The following is a 20,893-nucleotide window of genomic DNA, read 5'->3' on the forward strand; positions in this document are numbered from 1 at the left end:
TTAATTACTATTTTTGGTTTATTCAAAAAACAAGTACTTGTGATCTCGTTGTCTTTGTTTATTTAACTTTTTTTTAAAAAAATTGATTTAAATTTTAGTTTTATTATTATTTATATTAGTTTAGTTTTTCTTTAAATAATATTTTTTAGTTTCTATAATTTATTTAGTCAATAAAATATTTGTTAGAGATGTTATTTTTTCATATTATTTTTTTCATTTCTCTTATTAATTTTTCATAATAGATTTTTTGATGAGATTTTTTTAATATTTAATAAATTGAATTTAAATAAATAATATTTATTAATCTATTTAAATGATATTAGTAAATCTTATGTTATTTAAATTAAAATTTATTAATAATTTAATTTATTGACACAAGATTATATTTAAATTTGATATGCTTTACTTGGTGTCATGGTCTATGATTTTGTTCGATTGTTTTGATGTATATACTTCATTTTTGAAGGTGTGAGGCTTGACCTATACTTTGCGATCTCCTGTATTTTTGATCTCCTTATTTCTAATATATAAAAAAGATTATATTTAAAAATAATAATAATTTTATTGTCAATCGCTTAGCACAAAAGTGTGCAACTGCTATTATACTTTTTTTAAATATCCTATGTATTTGTCGATACATTATTTCTCACAATTAACTGTTTTCTTAATTATCACTTACAATGAATTGTTTTCTTAATTAAATCGGCTGATTAATTAATAGAATTATTAAGCTCATGCCTTATAGACGGCATCGGTAGAAAGTATCATCAGACCATTCAACAAACCTATGATATTAATCCTTTCTCGACCTTCGGCTTCGATAAAACTGCATGTAGCACAGAACTGGAATTGCAACGTGCATTACATCTTTTCTCTTCATAAAATTGCATGTTGATGTAATTTGTTCTGTGCCTTGGATCAAATCTCAAGCAGGAAGAAGAATCATCTCAAAGCCAGATCAAATCGTTTTAAATAAGAAGATCACAAAACCATCATGCCTGTAAGTAATTGGGTAGTCAATTTTACTTTTAAACTACTTTTTCCCTTATCAATTGCTTTTCCCCTTTTTGCAAGTCTTACTACGAATTGTAGAACTAGTCCCTATTTCAGGCAATTCACTTTTCATCAGTTTAATAATCAAAACCTGCAACGCTATTGGATTGGGGCCGCTGTTCGGCCCGTTGAAAATTTAGCGTATAGTTCGTTTATGTTGGATCCATGTATTCTGTATTGAATTGGACATGACTGGTCAATGAAAACAGCTGAGGAGGCTTTTAGAAGTAGAAACTCCAGGGCCTGCAAGATATTTGATTGGGGCGTTCATCATGATGGTGGGTGTGGTTTTGCCCGTGGGATATATGATGTTCAGAAACAAGCGAGTCCCCAGTACTTCTGTTTACGCGAAGCAGACGTAGGTGTGCTCATACCCCTTTACACCTTGTTTTTTGGTATAGATCTCATTATTGTGCGATTTTTTCAATTACACCCAATTCTGTTTTGTGGATGGTAGGGAAGAAAAGACCAAACAAAACGGAATTTCTTTATAAATGAAAGAACCTCCTTGGAAGATGATATTTTAATCGTGAAAACCATCGCAATTTTTCGATATGACAACTCGATTTTCATTTTCTGGATGAGAGAGCTGAGCCTAAAAAATCATTTGTATCAAATTCTAGCTTGTGGGTAATAAAGGAAAAACTGTAGAACATGACAATATGTTTAAGATCAAATTAGAAACTAATGTATAGGAAAGATTATTTTGACCATGTGTCAGAAATCCCAGATTAACAGAAAAACTCAGATTTGTGGACTTCTACTTTTGATATGAGAGCATTGAGATTCATTGTAAAGTAAAATTAGCTTGACGTAATTGGAAATCCTAGGTTTTCAGCACTGGAAAATGTTTTTCACGGTTCTTGAAACCTTTTGTACTGCAAAGAGTTTAACTATGTAAGTTGTTCTTGTTGAAATCTATATTCATACTCATTTCGATAATGATTTGCAAAGAGGAGCCTAGAACATTCATATATATCTCTTTTCTATGAATTTTCATTAGGAAAATAACAGTTAGAAGTTATTATTCAAACAAGAGTGTCGAACATGTACATTATGTAATCTATATTGTCTGGCAGGCGGTACTCTACTGCCTCAGCAAAACAATTGCCATGTCCTATTGCACATGCTTCTTGTGTTAATGTGATTGGTATTCCCTGTTGAGTTTCGTCGGAATAGATGATTCTAGCTATACTATTCAGGTCTTCTAAATAGAAGTGAAAAGCAAAGATGATCTTTTAAGGTCAAATTCTAGCCAGCATGGGAATGTGATTATGTTTGAGACTTTAGTTGTGGAAACCCAGGGTTTTATAAACATTAAGCTATACAGACCGGTGAAATCCTAGCTAGCATGGTGATTTGATGTGTGAGACCTTCCTTTTGGAAACATGGGGACTTTGTAACTCTATGGACTGTTCAAACTTTGTACCTTGTAGGTTTTGACCCAAGCTCAGGATTATACCAGTGCCTTGACAATCGGTCTGCACCATAAAGCAGTGGGAGTGTTACCCATCTATCTAGAAAGAAAAAATCCAATCCATCTTATATAAAAAACTGAAAATGGAGAAAATGAGACGGGCAGAGTAAGTAGCAACTAATGAATTAGAATGACCACCTAAGTGGATGTTAGGTCTGTTCTGTTAAATGAATAAGAAAATAACCTATGTCACTCTAAAATTAATTGTATCACGCACCCCAACTATATCTGATATTTTATGGCTATGTTTGTGGATAAGATGAGCAGTGACAAGGGAAGGATTTGTGTCAAATGATACTTTATCTTGCAGATTTTACATTAAGCATCAGCAATTGAAAGTGCGATGAAGTAATTGGTTTTTAGTTTAACAACCCTTTGATATCTCTGATGATAGTTAGCTTCAGAACTGGCTGGCAGTGGCTGGTGAGATGGCACTGTCCTAAACATTGTACTGACAGAAAAAAAAATGGCTGTTACCTGATCAGATCAAATTGCTCTCGATCAACTCAAGATCAGGGGAAAAAGAATTAAAGTTACCCATGTTAATTCAACTCTACGTGCATTGCTTTTTGGGGCACCTGCTTATCTTTTTTAATCATATCCCAAACTGATAGGCAAACCCTCTTGCTAGATACACAATGGTATTTTAATATTCTATTTTATTTATTTATTTAATTTGATATTAGGTTGTTTTAGTTTGCTTTACATCTGTTTGCTTGTTTACAGGTAGATTCTTGTTATCGTTTTTTTTCTTTATCTTAGGTTTCTTTGGATCAATTTTTTTTTCTTATTACTTCCTTGCTTGTTTTGTTCTCACTTATTATGCAATTTATTTCCCGTTTTTCCTTTTGTTATTTGTTTGCTCTGGATTAATTTTATTTGATATTTTTCTTTCTGGTTCTTTTTCTTAATTTTTTATGTCCTCTTGAGGTTTTGATATATTCTTTTATAGTTTGTTTTTTGTGTTTTGCCCTTTCTTTCTTATTTTTACTGCTTCTCTGTGCTCACTCCCCTCCTTTTCTTTCTCCTCTATTTAAAGAGAGTCTTGATTGGTAACCAACCATTTTACTTCTCCTCAAGCTCTCTTCCATTCATCCTGATGATGGCACATGGAGTGTCACCAGAAATGTCAATTCAAATATTCATACACAGTCAAATCCACAAACAAGAAATGATAATGGTAATCCTGTTAGGCTTTAAGTGTCTGCAGGACCAGGATGATTTTCACTACAATAAGTTGCAATTTTAGTTCACTGGGATCATCTGACCTTTGGCAGCCAGTGCATAATCCATCTGGAGAATCTCAGAGCAGAAGATTGTTGAACTTCTTCATCCGAGTAAGTGGGGGATAGTGTTTGAGCCCTGAGCATTACCCTCAACATCTTAAAATTTAAAAGAAAACTGAGACTTAGAGAATTGATTCTCTTTTCTATGCTTTGCTTCCCAATGCTTCAGTTGATAAGATCTTCTTGTAAATTCTGATATTAAGGGTTTCATAATTATTAATCACATCCACAGGAATCCATGACACTCTTTTGTTTGTCTTCTTTGGCAACATTGCATCTGCAGGTTCTGATTGGAGATTAGAAGTCTTCCATTTGTTGCATTAGCTCCCTCATTTGAAAGATGTTCAGTTTTCTCTTTGGCTTGCAGCCTTTTGACATCATTGCATACATTTGGCATATCTTTATATCCAATTAGGATGGGAAAGTGCTTTATGCTTATTATTAAAATTTCTGAGCTGCTCTACTCTCAAAGTTTGCTCTGCTCTCTTTGTGGAATTTGTGGTGTTGCCGGTTACTAATTTTCTGACATGCATTTTTTAAATATTCGTTCTTTTACTGAAGCCTCCAACAGACTGTTAGTGACTTCAAGCTGAAATAAACAGTTACATGCGTGGTCTCTGATTTATATAAGACAACTGAAAAAACGATTTAGTTAAATTTTATTCCTACTGGAAACAGATCTTGAATCCACATGGAAATTTACATCAATTCTCATGATTATGTTATCTGTCATTCAATCCAGTAAACAATGGTCTGGCAAAAGAGGAAAATATATTTATCTTTTTTCTTCTTTACAGTTCACATTAAAACTGGATTTAGGGCGGATACAGAAGTTGTCTACTAGTCTTTATCAGCTTCTAGGTCTCTAGCCCCTTTTTGGTCAGGTCTGGGTGTGTACTGTCCAGGGGTGACTGTGAATGGTGGTATTGATAAGTGACCCCAACAGAATAACTGCAAACCCTAACCTCAATGAAAGGCAAATTTAATATCTCTTCGATGGCTTTTTCCCAGAAGTGTGCAGCAATTCTGCTGTAATCTCAGTGCTCCTCTGTGACCTAGTTCCCTTTCAAAGATACAAAATACTGTGATACCCTTTAAGAAAAACAACCCTATCTGGGGTTCGCTGCACTTAATCTCTATCAATAAATTGCCAAAGACTATCCTCACTTTGCAGTGATTCAAACCTGGATATGTGGAGTGCTGAGTTTTCAAAATGGCACAGAATAGTCCTTAAACTACTGCAAATGATTCCCAAGGTGTAGAAGCTTGATTCACAAAATGCTACGTCAATGTCTTTACCAAATTTGCCTCAACCTTCCATTAATCAGTTACAAAATACTAAGAACTGAGTTGTACCCTGATGAAATTTGTCCCATAGTTAAGCCTAATGGGCCATGAAATTAGCTCCAAGATTTCAAATCAATTCACTTGCAAATACCAAATTGCTTGACCCTAATGATGATGATTTTTCAACTTAGTCCACATGCAATCCCTGAAATGGAACTGCTAATGCAAGAGATAGGGGTTCTTTGGCCTAATGACAATTCTGCTCAAGGGTTTTCCTCCCTGGCGCTGAATCACTCAAATTGAAAACTCAGCCAAGTAAATTGAAAAAAATCAGATGCCAAAAAGGAATGCAACAACTTCTAAAAATATCTCATCCAAATAGGACCTATTTTGGGCACCTAACTTTGTAATTGTTTTATTTAAGTTTATCTTATTACCTCATCTTAATATTATATAATATCATTTAATATTAATGCATTAAAAAACTATGTTCAATTAATAATACAAAAGTTAATGGTGGGAAAAAGGGAACATGGCGATCCTCCCTACCTGCAATTTTTTGCCCTTAAAACAATTTCAGATTTGGATGAGAACATCTTTGAGTAGAAATTTTCCTTCATCTTCAAGTGGTGGCAGCTCCAAAGAAGGTTTAACATGCGCTCCAGGAGCTCTCTTAAGGCATGTCACATGAAAAGCATTGTGAATTTTGCTGTTATCTAGCAGCTTCAACTCATATGCAAACTCTCTTATTCTTTGCATGATCTTGGAAGGTCTATAAATTACGACTTAAGCTTTTCTGCACCACTCTTCTTAAGGGAGTATTACTGATAGCTTCAAAAACCATGTCTCATGCCTCAAAGCTCTCTCCAATTGATGGCAATCAGCATATATCTTTTGCGGATTTTGGGTAAGTGTAACATACACACCTATTTTTTAAAAATAAATGCTAGCCTTAATTGTAAATGAGATACATAACATTTCCCTTTTCACTATCTAATCACATTATTACCCAGATCTTGGAGTAGGCAAGGTGAGAGCATATGGTGTTCAGGAATGAGGATCACGATCAACTGGAACAAACTGCTGAAAGGAAAGCATCAGGTGGCAAGATTTCCATGATCAACTATTCAATGGGATGTGTTGCAATACTGAAAGAAAGTAATCTTCTACTTGTTCAATGGGAACCACAATGACACGGACTGGGAAAGTTTAGAGGCACATTTGGTTGTTTAGTGGGAAAGCCTATACAAGTCTTAAAGTAAATGATGAGTTTGTGGACACGTCCACTTGCAGTGAGAAAATTTAGGGGCACATTCACTTTTCAGTGAGAAAGCTTATTCAATGCTCAAAACAAAGCAAACTCCTTCCACTTATCCAGTGGCGGGTGAATCTAATGAATCATTTAGCCAGGGAGTAACAGTAATTAATCAACTCAATGACATTATTACCGTCCAAAGTCAAAATTTGAATAGCTTAGAAAAATATATCTTTGACAGTATAGCATTCCAAAGGGTAATAAGTTTACTCCACATTCATTATAATCCCTGAACAATCGCTGTAATGAAGTATACAAAACAAATACTGAACACCTCTTCAAAAGGACCCAAAATAATGAAACCAATTCACCCATTTGGAAATAGCAACAGTGTACCTTATGTGGACGACTGGGAAGTCATCACAGGTCTGCAAAGGGACTGCCAACATGCTGTAACAGCCTGGACAGCGACATATCAACCTGGATAGTTCACCAACACACATTCAGCATATTCCTTTATACGCTCCCAAACTTCATTGAATATCATTGGAAATAAGTAATATCACTTTTGATAATTATGATCAAAACAAACATCAATATTAATTTATTCTATGCTAAACTGCATGGAAACATGTTACCACACCTAGGTGACTCCATACATCAAGAAATTGGTTTTAAGCTCGGGCACTTTGCCTGAGCTCACTCATACCTTTCCTCAGCCATGGGACAACCAACAAAGTAAAATGGCATGACCTGGCTTAAATGTGCTTCCACACCCTTCAATGATGTACAACGTTGAAAAACCTAATAAATGATGTCCAAACAGCAGATAAATCAAGCACTTAAATTTAGAGTTAAACCCTCAAATAGCCAATATTGATTTGGTATAGCCTGGCTGGAGGAATGGTACAGTCCAAAATAAGTTAATGTCCTCTGCGTAACAAACTCCGAAATCTTTTTCAAAAATTCGCAAATAATCTGTGACATAAAAAGCATCAAATAATCTCCATTCTTGCAAACAAGTTTGAAACTCCAGTTGACGCACGAGAGTCACCTCTTGATGAAACCGCACTAATCTAGTTAGGGGGGTTTTGTCCCCGAAACTAGAAACCTTGAGAGGAATTTCGTCCTCAAAAGATCGTGGAAGAACCCAAGCTCATTCCTGCAGTGTAACAATAACATTCTTCAGCATATCCTAAAAATGATCCCTAACACCTTTTTAAATAGCTTTTGGAGGTAAAATATTCAATATTCAATTTGTAAAATAATTATCTTTTTTGCCAAAATGACTTTTCAGAAGATTAACATACTTTCTAATGTACAAAGGTCTCATATTTCCGTATTGCTCCTAGGTGTCCACTATGAGGAAAATAAACACTTTTTTCCATTAAAATTACATTTAGTATTACACTTAAGTTGTCGATTTAATAATATAACATTAGAAACTTAAGTGCAAGATTAAAATATTCCACCCAAGTTGCATAAAATACTACGACGACATTGAAATCCAACTCTGACCACACCATGATGAAACTGAAGAAGTGGGATGATGATTGGAGCCAATTGGGTGAACTTGTAAAAATAGATACTTTCTCCAGGAAATTCAGATAACAACTCAAATCTCAGAAAAACCTTTGAAAGTTCATGTGCTCCATGCTGTCAACTGAGTTCATTTCAATGAATAGAAATATTAAAATATTGAACATGCATCCTCCAATAACTTTGGAGTTCCCTTTTCCTAAAGCCTTTGGGAACTCAATAAATAGGCTAATTGGCATCAAACTTACTAGGTCTGAGAAGGGGGTATTACACTCTGTGGTTCTCCTTGATTGCATTTTAAATATTTTAACTTTGCTGTAGCAAATCTTTAGCTTTAGGAACTTTGCTATTTGAAAAAATTAAATGCTGGAATGATAATGCGTCATATCCATATAGTGCCTTCAAAAGAGTATGATGAGTGAAGTTGTAGCAATATTCCCAGAAGATGGAGCCATTTAATCCTTTTCGTTTGCTGCTCTATTAACATAATTCCTCTAGTGCCCTTCAACTTACTCATTCAATGTCTTCATTTGTCCATTTGTTTGAGGATGATAAGTAGTGTTTAGAATCAACTCAATGCCTGTCATTGAAAAAGATCTTTGCCAAAATAAACTAATGAAGTTGCTGTCCCTGTCAGTCACAATATTCCTGGGCAGCCCATGTAGTCTAAACACCTCTGTCAAAAACAAATTAGCCACCTGTGGAGTCTTATATTACGAAGATACAGCATAAAAATGATCATATTTAGTGAGTTTGTCCATAGCCACAAAAATAAAATCCTTATCGTGCATTGACGGAAGACCTATGTTAAAACACATGGAAATGTTCTTCCAATTTTGATTTGGAATGGATAAGGGCGGCACATTGTCCAATTGGAAATACCTACTCTGCTTTATTTGTTGACAAACCAAACACACTCTCTCTCATGCTTCAACACATCTCTGTTGAATCCCTTCCATGGAAAGTGCTCCCTCGCTTGTAGGTCCTGTAGTTTCCCAGTCAACTTGCTAATGAGGTATCATGACACATCGTTGAAATCTTCTCCTTCATATTTGATTCTAGAACAAGATACACTGGATACTTATAGAGAATGAGCTCATGAACCACTCTGTACTTATAATCCTGTAGCTTACCATCCCATATGTTAGTAATAAATGAGTATTTGGCATGCTCAACTGTTACAAAAATCCTCCTTATAGCAGACACCAGTCTTGGAATACAAATAGAGCTACTTGGATATAGCTATAACCACAACATTGTTCTTCCCCTAACATGCTATAGGCCTATAACTTAAAAACTTTTGTTTCCTATCTTTTAAATCTTTTTGATTGAGGAAAAACTTCAAGCTATTGTGATTCATCTTCACCACAAACTTCCATGAATCAAGTAATGCTTGAACTTTGCAAACACATGCATGATGGCCAACATCCCTTTGTCATAGATAGAAGCTCCTTTTTGACTACTGCTTTCTACTCTCAAATGCTATGGGGTGTCTACTCCAATTCTCTCTTTTGAAGCATCACACTCTTAAGGAAGTGATAAGTCTGGAATGGCCAAAATGTGGTATGAACTCATCACCTCCTTGTGATTGTCAAAAGCTCTTTTTGTTGACACACCCAATGAGAAGACCCCTTTTCTTTGTCAAATTTGTCAATGGAGAAGCTAGTTGTCAAATCCTTGTGACAAACATTTTCTAATTATTACAAAGACCAAGAAACCCTCTCAAGTGTGATATAGTCTTAGGTGGATGCCAAATAGTGATTGCCTTAATCTTTTTTGTCACCTACACGAACCCCCTAGCCACTAATTTTATGCCCTAGTTATAATATTTTTGCCCGTCAAAACACACATTTTAATGCCCTGGCAAAGGATGCTTGCTGCTCTAGAATATCCAGCACCTTATCTGTGTTTCAATTGATCCTCCCAAGTCTTACATTAAATAATTATGTCATCAAAACAGATATATACAAATTTCCTCAACTGCTTGATGATGTAAGGTTGGAATGTGACCGGTGCATTAGTAAGCACAAATGGTGTGATCAAGAACTTGTAATGCCCATAATGACACCTGAACATTGTCTTATGTATATCTGATCGCCACTAATTTGATGATATCCTGATTGTAGATCAGTGTTGGAGAAGCACAATGCACTATGAAGTCCATCTATCAACTCATCGATCTTGGGAACAGGATAACAGTTTTGACTGTCTTCAAGTTGAGGGCTCTGAATGTAATGCATATACTCATGGTATCATCCTTCTTGACCAATACCTTGGAAGAAACAAATGTGTTAGAGATCAGTCATATTAGTCCCATTTCTAACAACTCCTTAATCACCTTCTTGATCTCTTTCTTATGCATCCTAGGATGCTGATAAGGTGTTCTTGTAACCGGTTCTGATCTTTCCTCCAATTTAATAACATGCTGAACATAAATATGCTGGCAGCCCTGATGGAATGCCATTGAACACCTTGCTATACATCCAAGATGAATTGGAAGTCAACATAATAAGGATACCCTTGGACGAACCTGTCTGTAATTAAACAGGGTGCTGACCAAGCCAGTTGGCCTATACGAAAAATAACTCTCCATCCTTTTGGCCAAACGATTTTGGGAGTTTTGTTGGATAAACCTCGAAGAATGACCTTCTTCCCCTTGAATTTGAATCTGAACTCCATAGTCTGATAGTGTTGGGTAGAATCACCAAGTGAATGCAACCATTGCTTGCACACAGAAAATCAGCTATGTTTTAGCAATACTAACTACCTGCATTTTATGTCTCCATAAGGTTGTCTGAAGATGTTGAATCCCCTTGCTGCACAAAATAGTAGATGCATCAGCCACTATAACATTGATTCCCTCAAATAATTTATCTTCAATCCTATCCTAGTTATGAAAACCCTCATCAATGAAGTTGTCAGTACCCATTATCAATCAATATGATCACTATGTGATCAATGTAAGACTCAGACTTAAAATTTAAAACTTAAAATGGATGACATCTGGGTGGGTTTAAAAGTGTCGCAAGTGTGCTTCACACAGGCTCCTCTCCTTGCTTGCCTCATGTTTTTTCTTACTAACTACAACCTCGGGTTTGGGTTCTTCTACCTCTGAAGTCTCATAAAAAACTACCTTTATGTAGTGCACTTTTTCCTTTCCCAAATATCCATTTCTTGGCTCCCGTGGCTCTCTACAAGAAAAGCATTGTTTTTTTCTTTCAAAAAGTATTTTTGGATTTTTCAATCGTACTTGGTTTAGGAGGCAATGTCTTAGGTTGGGGGAAACCTTATGAAATTTTTTCTTATGCTAACCCAATGCTGTAGTCTTGGAGGGAAACTAGTCACTAAGTCCTCTAAACACAATGCTTTCTTGATGGCCTCTTGTAGAGAAGCTGGACCAAAATTCTTGACCAAATCCTGAGAGGTTTCCGTTTGGATTGTCTCTCTCTAAATACGGCAATAAGTCTCCTCTCTATCACATCTAGAACCATACCTGACATTCACTGAAATTTTGCTATGTGGTCATTCACTGTTGTCAACTAGGCCAACTTCTTGAAATGTATTTTAGGGTCTTTCTTGTCAAATCTAACAACAAATCTTTGTGTAAAATCAGCAGAGCTAAACAATATGATTATGTTTTTATCATTATGTGATCAGCCTGTGGTGCCACAACTCGCGAACAACATTTTCCCAATGAAGAATTGCAATTTGATTCTGTGAAAGATAGGTGTCCAACTTTTGGACCCAAGCATGTACAGTACCATTTCTTCATACATCGGAAGCAGGGAGAGTCAACTTGCTGAGTCTCTACTACAAATCTCTATGGGGCTGTTGTGTAGGACATCTTCTTTCCACTCTTGGTCTGTTCCTTGATCTAAAATTACAGTAATTTGCAAATGAAATCTGATTTTTAATCTCTGGATCAAGACTCATATTCATCCAGGCAGGCATTGATATCATATGTTGCTGGATTTTGCTCATCTTCCATTGGTGTCTCACCTCTTGGCAAAAAGGTATGTTCAAAAGGCATAGCTGCCAACCCAATGGAGACTTGATTATGACCATTTTGATTTGAATAGCTCCCTTGTTTTGCGAGATTCATTGTGGGCTTGGTAGAATTTAAATTGGCGTTTGTATTTTACATTTGTTGCATCATCTTGATGACTTTGCTCCTGTTTTTGGATAAAAAACGTTAAGCTTATATCCTTTGATTGCCATACCTATTCCTAATTTACAACTTGTTTTTTTGTTTTTTTCCTTTCTAAAGCTCTTAGAGCTCTTTGACTGAATTGCATGCTCTCAATAATTGCACCTACGGGCTGGCAGGACTGTTTTCTCTAATGCAAATGTGGTGCCCTTGGTTATTACTTTTCTGATATCCCTTTTTTCAGACTTTTCTCTCTCATTTTAATCTTGCTATTCTTAGTGATTTTAAACTGAAATGAATGGGTACATGCACTGTCATTAATTTATATTAGACAACTGAAAATGATTTATTTATTGCCACTGGCAACAACTCTTGAAGGCACAAGGAAATTGACATAAACCCTCATGATTATGAAATCTGTCATTCAGTCCAGTAAAACATTGACCTGGCAAAAGGAAAGATGTATTTATCTTTTTCCGACTTACAGTTCACATGAGAATGTAGCAGCTAGATTTAGGCAGATACAAAAGTTGTCTACCACTAATTATCAGCTTCTGTAGCCCCCTTTTTGGTCAGATTTGGGTGTGTGCAGTCCTGGGTTGATTGTGTTGCGTTAACAGTAGAATAAAATATTGAAGTATCTTATCCTCTCTTGGTCAAAATGCCGGGTATGCTAAGATTGCAAATAGGATCGCACGTGTAAATTCCAAGGCTCCTTCTAGGTTGGATAGTTCAATGGTTAAGATATGCTGGTCTCACAATGGGACTTGTGTTATATTCATCAAGGTGACTTCAATTAATACTGGCTATGGGAGCTTTAAAATGATATTGCAATGAAAAAAACATTTTGGGGTTTTTTTCGTGATATGTAGAAAGTAAATGAGAGTGGGGTTGAGGGATTCTATTCTAATCCTAAAAACCTGAAAGATGAATACTGCTATGATGAAGTCTACCAAACTTTGCTTCACCAAATTCAGCAACAACACAAAGTTTGTGCAATCTTCAATGGTTGTGCAAATAGTTTTAATATCCCAATAAATGCTACCAAAATGAACAATGTGCATCAAGGATAGAAGTAAAGCATCCACATGAAGGCTTGGATCCAACCTTACATTGGGGCTTAGAAATCACCTAAGAACAAAAGGTATGAGAAAGATGATACCACCATAGCACTTTTATCAATCACATTCACCTAATAAATTAAAAAAAATGTAAGTGAGAGAACAAATAGAAGCACCGTAAGACATCAATAAATTATCAAACTTCAATGACAACTTTATTATCTTGGTAGCTCATAAGCAACAATCTCTGAATTCCTCCTTACAATTGATAAGACAGGTCTCAAATTACGATGAGTAGCCCAGATTGAAACAAAACCGATGGCCCAAATATTGCCACCCCAGTCCTGATTTAGGTAAGGGCAAGAAGAGAGAATCTACAATCAGTGAGTGGGTCTATGCAGACTAATCAGGAAAATCCACTCTCTTAGTGGGGTAACAAAAGTCCACTATATAAGTCCACTTAGTAGGAGGGTGGGGTGAAACGAATGCCCACTATGCATTAAATGTCATCTTCCCATAATAGCTTGCTATTTATTCCTTTCCTACAACATAGAGAATCTGGACATGTAAACTCTGGAAGGTGATTGATCGCCATTCTTGTTGACCATTCGGTCACTGCTGAAGTCTTTTATACTTGAATTGGATCTCAGGAACTTGAATGTCTTCCTTGCACATCCATAATTAAAATTTTTCCTCGCTCTTTCCTGATTGGGATCTTTTGATTTTTTTGGAGGAACTTCAAGGTGTTTCACTCTTCCTTCCTTAGTTATACTCGAACTTTGATCTTTGAGTTCTTGAACCTTGAATGTCTTGAACTGGAATTCTTCTGCCTTCAAAATAAAATAATTGACATAAGACTCATGCAAAGAATATAACACATAAAAACTCTTCCATATTTGCTCTCTCTCTCTCTCTCTCTCTCTCGCCCTCCCTCTTTCTAAAAATCCTTTCTTTTTGATTCCTAATCTGCTTTAGAATTACATTTCTTTGGAATTTCTCTTTGATATTTCTCTCTACAAATGTACTTCCTTCTTTGAAGCTTAAACCCTCTCTCTAAGAACCTTTTCTCTACAAACTCTCTTGTCAAAATTCTCATTTCTTCTCTTGATTTTCAAAGTTGATTCCAAATTCATTTTCTTCAAAATTCCACACCTTCTCTCTTGAAATCACACCTCCTCTTTCTAGAAATTTGTTCTCTCTCTAGAATTCTCACCCATAGGCACTCCTGGCATATGATGGTGTAATTTTTTGTTTTTACACAGTTCCTTGACTACCATGGATTTGTGCCCAAGACACATTTGAGCCCCGTAGAAGGATCACTGCAAGAGGATTTTCAACACTTCAGTAAAAATTTTCTTGCCTACCTTGCATTTTTGAGCATTGCATTGCAGAAGGATTTCCAACATTTACATGAATTTCTGCTTCTCTATCTTGGATCACTGCAAGAGGATTTCCAGTACTTAGAGGAGTTTTCGGTTGTCTACCTTGGATATGCAGATGGGCTTTGTGGATTTTGTTGCTTCTCCACGCATCTTCATTTAACACATAGCCATTCTTTTCTCATTTCTTATGCTTTCCTAGCTCGTTCCATTTGCATTGCTTTCCCAACTCAACTTGCCCGCATTGCTTTTCGGACTTGGCTCATTTGCATTGCTTTCCAACTGGGCTCACTTGCATTGTTTTCCAAACTTGGCTTGCTTGTGTTGCTTCCAACTTAGCTCACGTGCATTCACTCTCATTTGTTTCCAGCTCAACTCACTTGCATTGTTTTCCCAACTCGGCTCGCTTGCATTGCTTTCCAACTTGGCTCGCTTGCATTGCTTTCCAACTTGGCTCACTTGCATTGCTTTCTTGACTTGGCTCACTTGCATTGCTTTTGCTTTCTGGTGTTTGAGCTCACTCATTGATTGAACATGGCTCCCTATATAAGTTATTTGCCTTGTTCTCAAACCTCTGTAGAAATGAGCAACACATTACTCGCTGACCCCATTTCAGTGCCTTCTACTTTTTAAACTGGTTTTTCGCTTTTTGACACTTTTTCAGATTTCTTTTTGGAGGGTGTTTTTTAAACTGCTTTTTATAGAGACTGCTTTTTCTGGAATTGTTTTTTCAAGCTGCTATTTTCAGAGTCTTCTTTTTTAGGAATGCTTTTTTAATTTCTTTTTTTTGGAGGATGCTTTTCGGGAGTTATTTTTGTGGATACCCATTTTCATCTTCTTCAGCCAGTGTTCATCAGTTGCCTGTAATGACCTACTAAAAATAGACTTACTTTCAATAGTAAGTTTGTTCAAATGCGAAATTTAGGGAAATCTAGGACTTGCTAAAAGTAGACATCCCTAGAAAGTAGGAGACCCTAAAAAATATGAATTCTTAAAAAATGGCTTTTGCCAAAACTCAAAATGAAGCCAATTTGATACTAAAATATGAACCCCTAAAAAATAGGAACTTTAAGACACTTAAATTTCACTGGCTCATTTTTGGAAGGACTTGCAACTTATCATGTCATCCAAATCTGTAGTTCTCAATCAAGTACTCTTTAAAAACCAAAACCCTATAATGCAGGAAACAATTCTCCATTCTGGACTTAGCCAAATTCACAGTTCTTATTTGAAACATGGGGAACTTTGGGTGATCAATACAAACTATCAAGAATGGAACCCAAAAAGGCCAAGTGGACCCAAGAAAAGAAGGGGTTCCTCATTTGCAATGGGGAATGTGTGAAAAGGTCATAGTATAGATAGGTGACTCAAATAGAATATCTGCAAACCCTAACCTCGATGAAAGACAAATGTAACCTGTCTGCAATGGCTTTTAATGGACCTATTAACACTTTTGCTGCACTTGATTTCTATCAATAAATCACCTTATACTGACCTCACTTTACCACGATTCAAACATGGAGATATGCAGTGCGGATTTTTCCTTAAAATAGTCTAGAAGAGTCCTCAAACTACCATACTTGTTTCCTAAAGTACAGAAGCTGAATGCATAAAATGCTATATGAATGACTACCAAATTTGCCTAAACGTGCTGTTAATTTGCCACAAAAGATTCAGAACTTAGTTGCACCCATACTAAATTTATTCCACAGTTATCCCTAAATGGGCTCCAAAATCACTTCCAATCTTGACTTGAAAATGATAACAAATTCCCAATTTAGTTCACATGTAATCTGTGAAATGGAATCGAATGCTAGAGGTAAACGCTTTTGTCCGGAGACAAATATGTTTGAGGGTTTTAATTCTTGATGTTGAATCATTGAAACTGAAAACTCAGCCCAATGCAAAAATGAGTGCAACAACTTGTACAAATACCTCACCTGAATAGGACCATAGGGTCTATTTCAAGTGCCCAAATCTTAAATTGTTTTATTGGTTATTTGTTGCTTTATATTCATACTATATAATTGTAATGTTAAAAAGTTCTATTTTTAATTTAGAATAAAAAGAAATATTTGTGGGACACTCAGAGAGATAACAAAAATAACACTCTCAACTAGTGGAGTAGAACACTCGGCCTCAACCTTGAGTCCAGATAGAAAGGAATCAGTGTAGGCTTTCAATTATGCTTGTGCTAAGCAAGAGTGATCCCAAAAGAAGACTTATTTGACCTCAATATCAAGAAAATAGTGCAAAGAGCCTAAGTCAGTCATAGCAAATCTGTCATGCAAAGAAGATTTGATTGTGTTGATGATGGATGATGCGTTCCTTGTAATGATCATCATCAATGTAGAAGACATGAAGCAAAAGGGAGACTTCTTGTTGCAAAATGTAGACATTTGAATCTGATTGGTATTTGGTGAATCTTGTTGAGAGTCCATCTTGGCATACCATGCCATAGGGACCTGCTTGAGGCAATCGATATACTTCCTCAATCTGCAAACCAAAGAAGCATCCCAAGCAAATCCCAATGCTTGCTGCATGTAAATCTTGTCCGAACATCCCCATGAAAAAATGCACTCTTCACATCCATTTGACGTACAATCCTAGGATGAACTATGGCAATTGAAAGGGACAAGCAAACAAAATTCAGCTAATCAATGAGGGCAAAGGTCTTTGTGTAATCAACACCAGGAACTTGTGAGAAATCTTTGGCCACAAGCCATGCTTTGAAATTATCGACTGTTCCATTGCTGCATATTTGGTTCAGTAGAGCTAGTTACATCAAATCATTTTTCTTCCCTTGGGAAGAGGGCCCAAGTCCCATGCACGGTTCATCATCAAGGAACTATACTCTTTATTGCTAAATCCTACACATGAATTTCTAATGCTTCCTTAAATGACTGGATTAGAAGCAGAGGCAATGTAAATGCATTGAAGATATTGACGCTATGGCTGAGTCCTTTGAGTTTTAGAAGAATCCCTAAGGAATATGCTTATTGACTGTAGAGTCTATCAATCCCAACAAGGCATTGAAAAAGATGGATATGTCAGACGAGAGTTCTCGACATCAAAATGTGAACCCTGTGGAGTTGATACCCTGCATATTAGAGCTGGGATAGAATAGTGAATCATTATTGAGATAGGCTGAGAAGGATTAGAGGTAAACTAGGAGAGATTTCCTCAAAATGAACACTCTTCTCAATTGGAAGAGTTCATGCGTCTATGGATCCAAGAGCTGATGCCATTTGACACCATTTGGAAATCAAACAAAGATGCAAGGCCTGCTTTGAGGTAACAAAGCCTGGAGTTTCTCTGGAGGAATGTGCCCTCAAGCATGAGAACCAAAAACTCAAATATGACTGACAATTACCTTCCTACCATACCAAGCCACCAAGCCTCAAAAGGAGTCATACCTTCCAATGCCTTGTGGGAACACAGTTCTGAATGTGTGTAGCACAATTAGGCTTAAGGGCCAAATATTATGGGGTAAGAGGACATGTATGAATCATGCAGCTAGCCATCTTCTTGGGGCTCCTGTTTTTTCCTTCCAGCAACACCTTTCTATTGTGTTGTGTCATGAGAGCCACTTATTTCCATTTAGTGTCATATTTTATCCTTTTCATATGCCTTCATACCCTTATCATATTCCATTTCCATACTATATTATACCATTGTACCACTTTTATGCTACATACTATTCAATATATATAAGTGGTATTTAATATAGTTTTGGGGTGAAATATGAATTGAGTAATCTTTACTAGTAAGCTCTTTTATTTTAGCTTCAGAAAATAAATCTTGTAGCCTGCTGATTTATGGAAAATACAGACCTTCCTATGACCACCTATGTAGGAACTTTCTTGTCGCTCTGTTGGTTAACAGTTTGTCTTCCTTGGATTTTGGTTTATACCCTGACTCTTAATGTGCCCAACGTGGTGAAAGACAAAGTTGTTAGCAACAAAATGGTTCAATGTAGGTGTTCTATCAAGGACCCCTAAATTGAAAGGTACAACTCCCTTGTGTGCAAAGATTTGCAATGAATATTGTTTTAGGTAGATCAGTAAATTTAGGGGTATGCTCTTGACTAGAGAGCAGAAGAGGTATAACTAGATTGCCCAACACTTCAAGTAATCTAGGCAGATTTCAGATGACAAATCACAACGTCCACAGCTATGAATGCATTTGAGCCATTTTTAGGCTCTTCTAATGCCTAAATGCAGTCTATTCTATCTACGTAAAGCAAGATGCAAAAATGCAAGACTATCTACTGATGCATATTGCATAAGAAGAGAAAACGTGATTGACTAAACAATACCCAGATTACCCAAGCTACTGAGATTTCACAACCACCATTTGCTTCCTACTCAACACTTTACATTAACCAAATCCCAAACTTCTCATACAACAACGAAAATGCACATGAAACTAACTTGCATATAACAGAGGAAATGAGGGGATATTGTGAATGATGGTAATAAGTCATACAACCATTGAAAAGAAAGCAACAAAACCCAGTTTATCTTCAATCCCATAGCTTTCATTAACAACACATTTCATTCCCAAGACCATGCAAGAGCTAAAACTAAACTAAGATGAACGGCAGGATCAAAATGTAGACACAGAGTCTCACACAGTAGTCTCAGCTACAAGGGTTTGCCCACATAATAATTTGCCAATCTTATTCGCTTCTTAAAAAGTTACATTTATAGGCCCTTTAGAACTTGGCTAGTTACATTTCATGATTACCACGCAGAGCATCTTTGAACAGATATATTCTAAAAATAGGATTGATTGGTCAATCATCCGTTACAAAGCCTCAGCCTATGAGGAGAATGCCAAATATGGCTACAATATCAGAGAGAGAGAGAGAGAGAGAGAGAGAGAGGGTGGGTGACACTTGTCACATCTTGCAGGTTGAATGTAACACTTTTGACGAAGTATCAATTCTTCTTTGGGGTTCCAGATTTAGCTCTATAGGCCTTCATTTCATTGGTTACATTCTTCTGCTCCATGACACTTGGAATGAGGATATTGTTAGCTCTAATCATCTAGTAGTCACACATTTCTATCAGTTCTTCAACTCTGGAGATCGTTGATTGGAGCTTCTCCGCTGCACGCTTCAAAACACAACCCACTGTTGTGAGTTCCAGAATCTTTGCCACTTGGAAGTTTGCCGAGTCAGTAGCTTCTTCAATGAATGCCAGAAACTTAGTCTTCATTCGTTCAATATCTACCAGTTGGCCATTGTTGGTGACATATGATTCAGTGTCCAAACCTTTTAAGTATTCAAATATCTTATCCATTACTTTCTTCACTAAATCATAGACACATTTTAGTTCATGCTCAGACTTCACTGAATTCTCAATTTTGAATTCCAACGATTGCTTCCAATGAAGCAATGGTTCTTGGCTTGACTTAAGTATTCCATGGGTCACAACAACATTTGTCTTCATGTCAATCACCTCTTGTAATAGGGCCAATTGCTTTGTTAGGCTTTTGGATTCCTTCTTCATTGAGGTTTGGTGATTTGACACTGTTGTTCTCAATCTATCTGTGTTTAGCAACAAATTTCCAAGGTTCTCAATGAGAGGGGGACCTTGGGCCTTTAATTCATCTATCTAGGCACAATTAACTTGACCAAACTGCCTCTTTAGCTTGAGCAGTAAATTCTTGCACTCCTCTACACTTGGGTCAAATGTGCTTGTAGAGGTGTTTCCAAGCACAACTCTGATGTAATCCATTAATTCTCTATTCAAGGCTTTCAATACCCCTTTCTTCGACCTTAACTCCAATTTGTCTTGAATCTTTACATTTGTTGATTTCTAGATGTTGACCATAGAATCATGCACTGGAATGCTCATGTCAACCGTTCTAATTTGAAAATCATTAGGAGTTAACTCATGAAAATTTCCCTCCTTCTGAGGTTCTGCAATCTCCACTAACATGTGACTAGTAGAAGAATTCGTTGCCAATGCTGCTAGGGTCTTCTACATCTTCGCCTTGATACTGGTTGAGATTGAGTTGCTTGTACACTGAGGTCTTTAGATGGTGCACTTTCCTCTCATCTCCTTTTCTTTCTATCAATGGTCTCTTCCAACCAAGACTGAGTTGAAAGGACATTGAGTGCTGATTGTAGGGCTGTTGATCAAAGAGCTTCCTTGCAACTATGTTTGTCACATTGCTTCGGCAAGCAAATGGGAAGGTAGTTGCTTTAGTAACTGAAAGGGCTAGAGTATCACCTTGCTGAGATGCTTCCTGCTCTTGACCATCTAGAGGGTTATTGTCGCCATCAAGGTTGATGACTGGCACAGGGGAGGAGTCCTTGATTACTAATTTCTCCTTCTCCTTTTCTTTATCTTTCTCTACCTCTTTATCTCCAACTTTTCCAGTATTTGACAGAGATCCT

At 36.5% G+C, this 20,893-nt stretch overlaps 1 protein-coding gene across 8 annotated transcripts in view; it reads left to right on the top strand.

The window, feature by feature from the left end:
• Window positions 1–742: 742 nt before the first annotated feature.
• LOC149540034 (uncharacterized) overlaps window positions 743–20,893 on the top strand; it is a 42,812-nt gene continuing 22,661 nt past the window's right edge. For 3 of the 8 annotated variants that reach the window (XR_016356337.1, XM_089801221.1, XM_089801220.1), the window contains exons 1-2: window positions 743–1,000; window positions 1,263–1,411. Coding sequence is in view for 5 of the 8 variants with exons in the window: in XM_089801221.1 (XP_089657347.1) it covers window positions 995–1,000; window positions 1,263–1,411 (155 nt within the window). In the remaining 3 variants the exon portion in view is untranslated. Of the gene's footprint in view, window positions 1,001–1,262; window positions 1,416–20,893 lie in introns of all 8 variants that reach the window. The other 5 variants (XR_016356338.1, XR_016356339.1, XM_089801224.1 and 2 more) reach the window with 3 other exon arrangements.

The sequence above is a fragment of the Cupressus sempervirens genome, chromosome 9, assembly GCF_028749045.1.
Source record: "Cupressus sempervirens isolate cs-2001-9-10 chromosome 9, ASM2874904v1, whole genome shotgun sequence".
NCBI classification, from domain to species: Eukaryota; Viridiplantae; Streptophyta; class Pinopsida; order Cupressales; family Cupressaceae; genus Cupressus; species Cupressus sempervirens.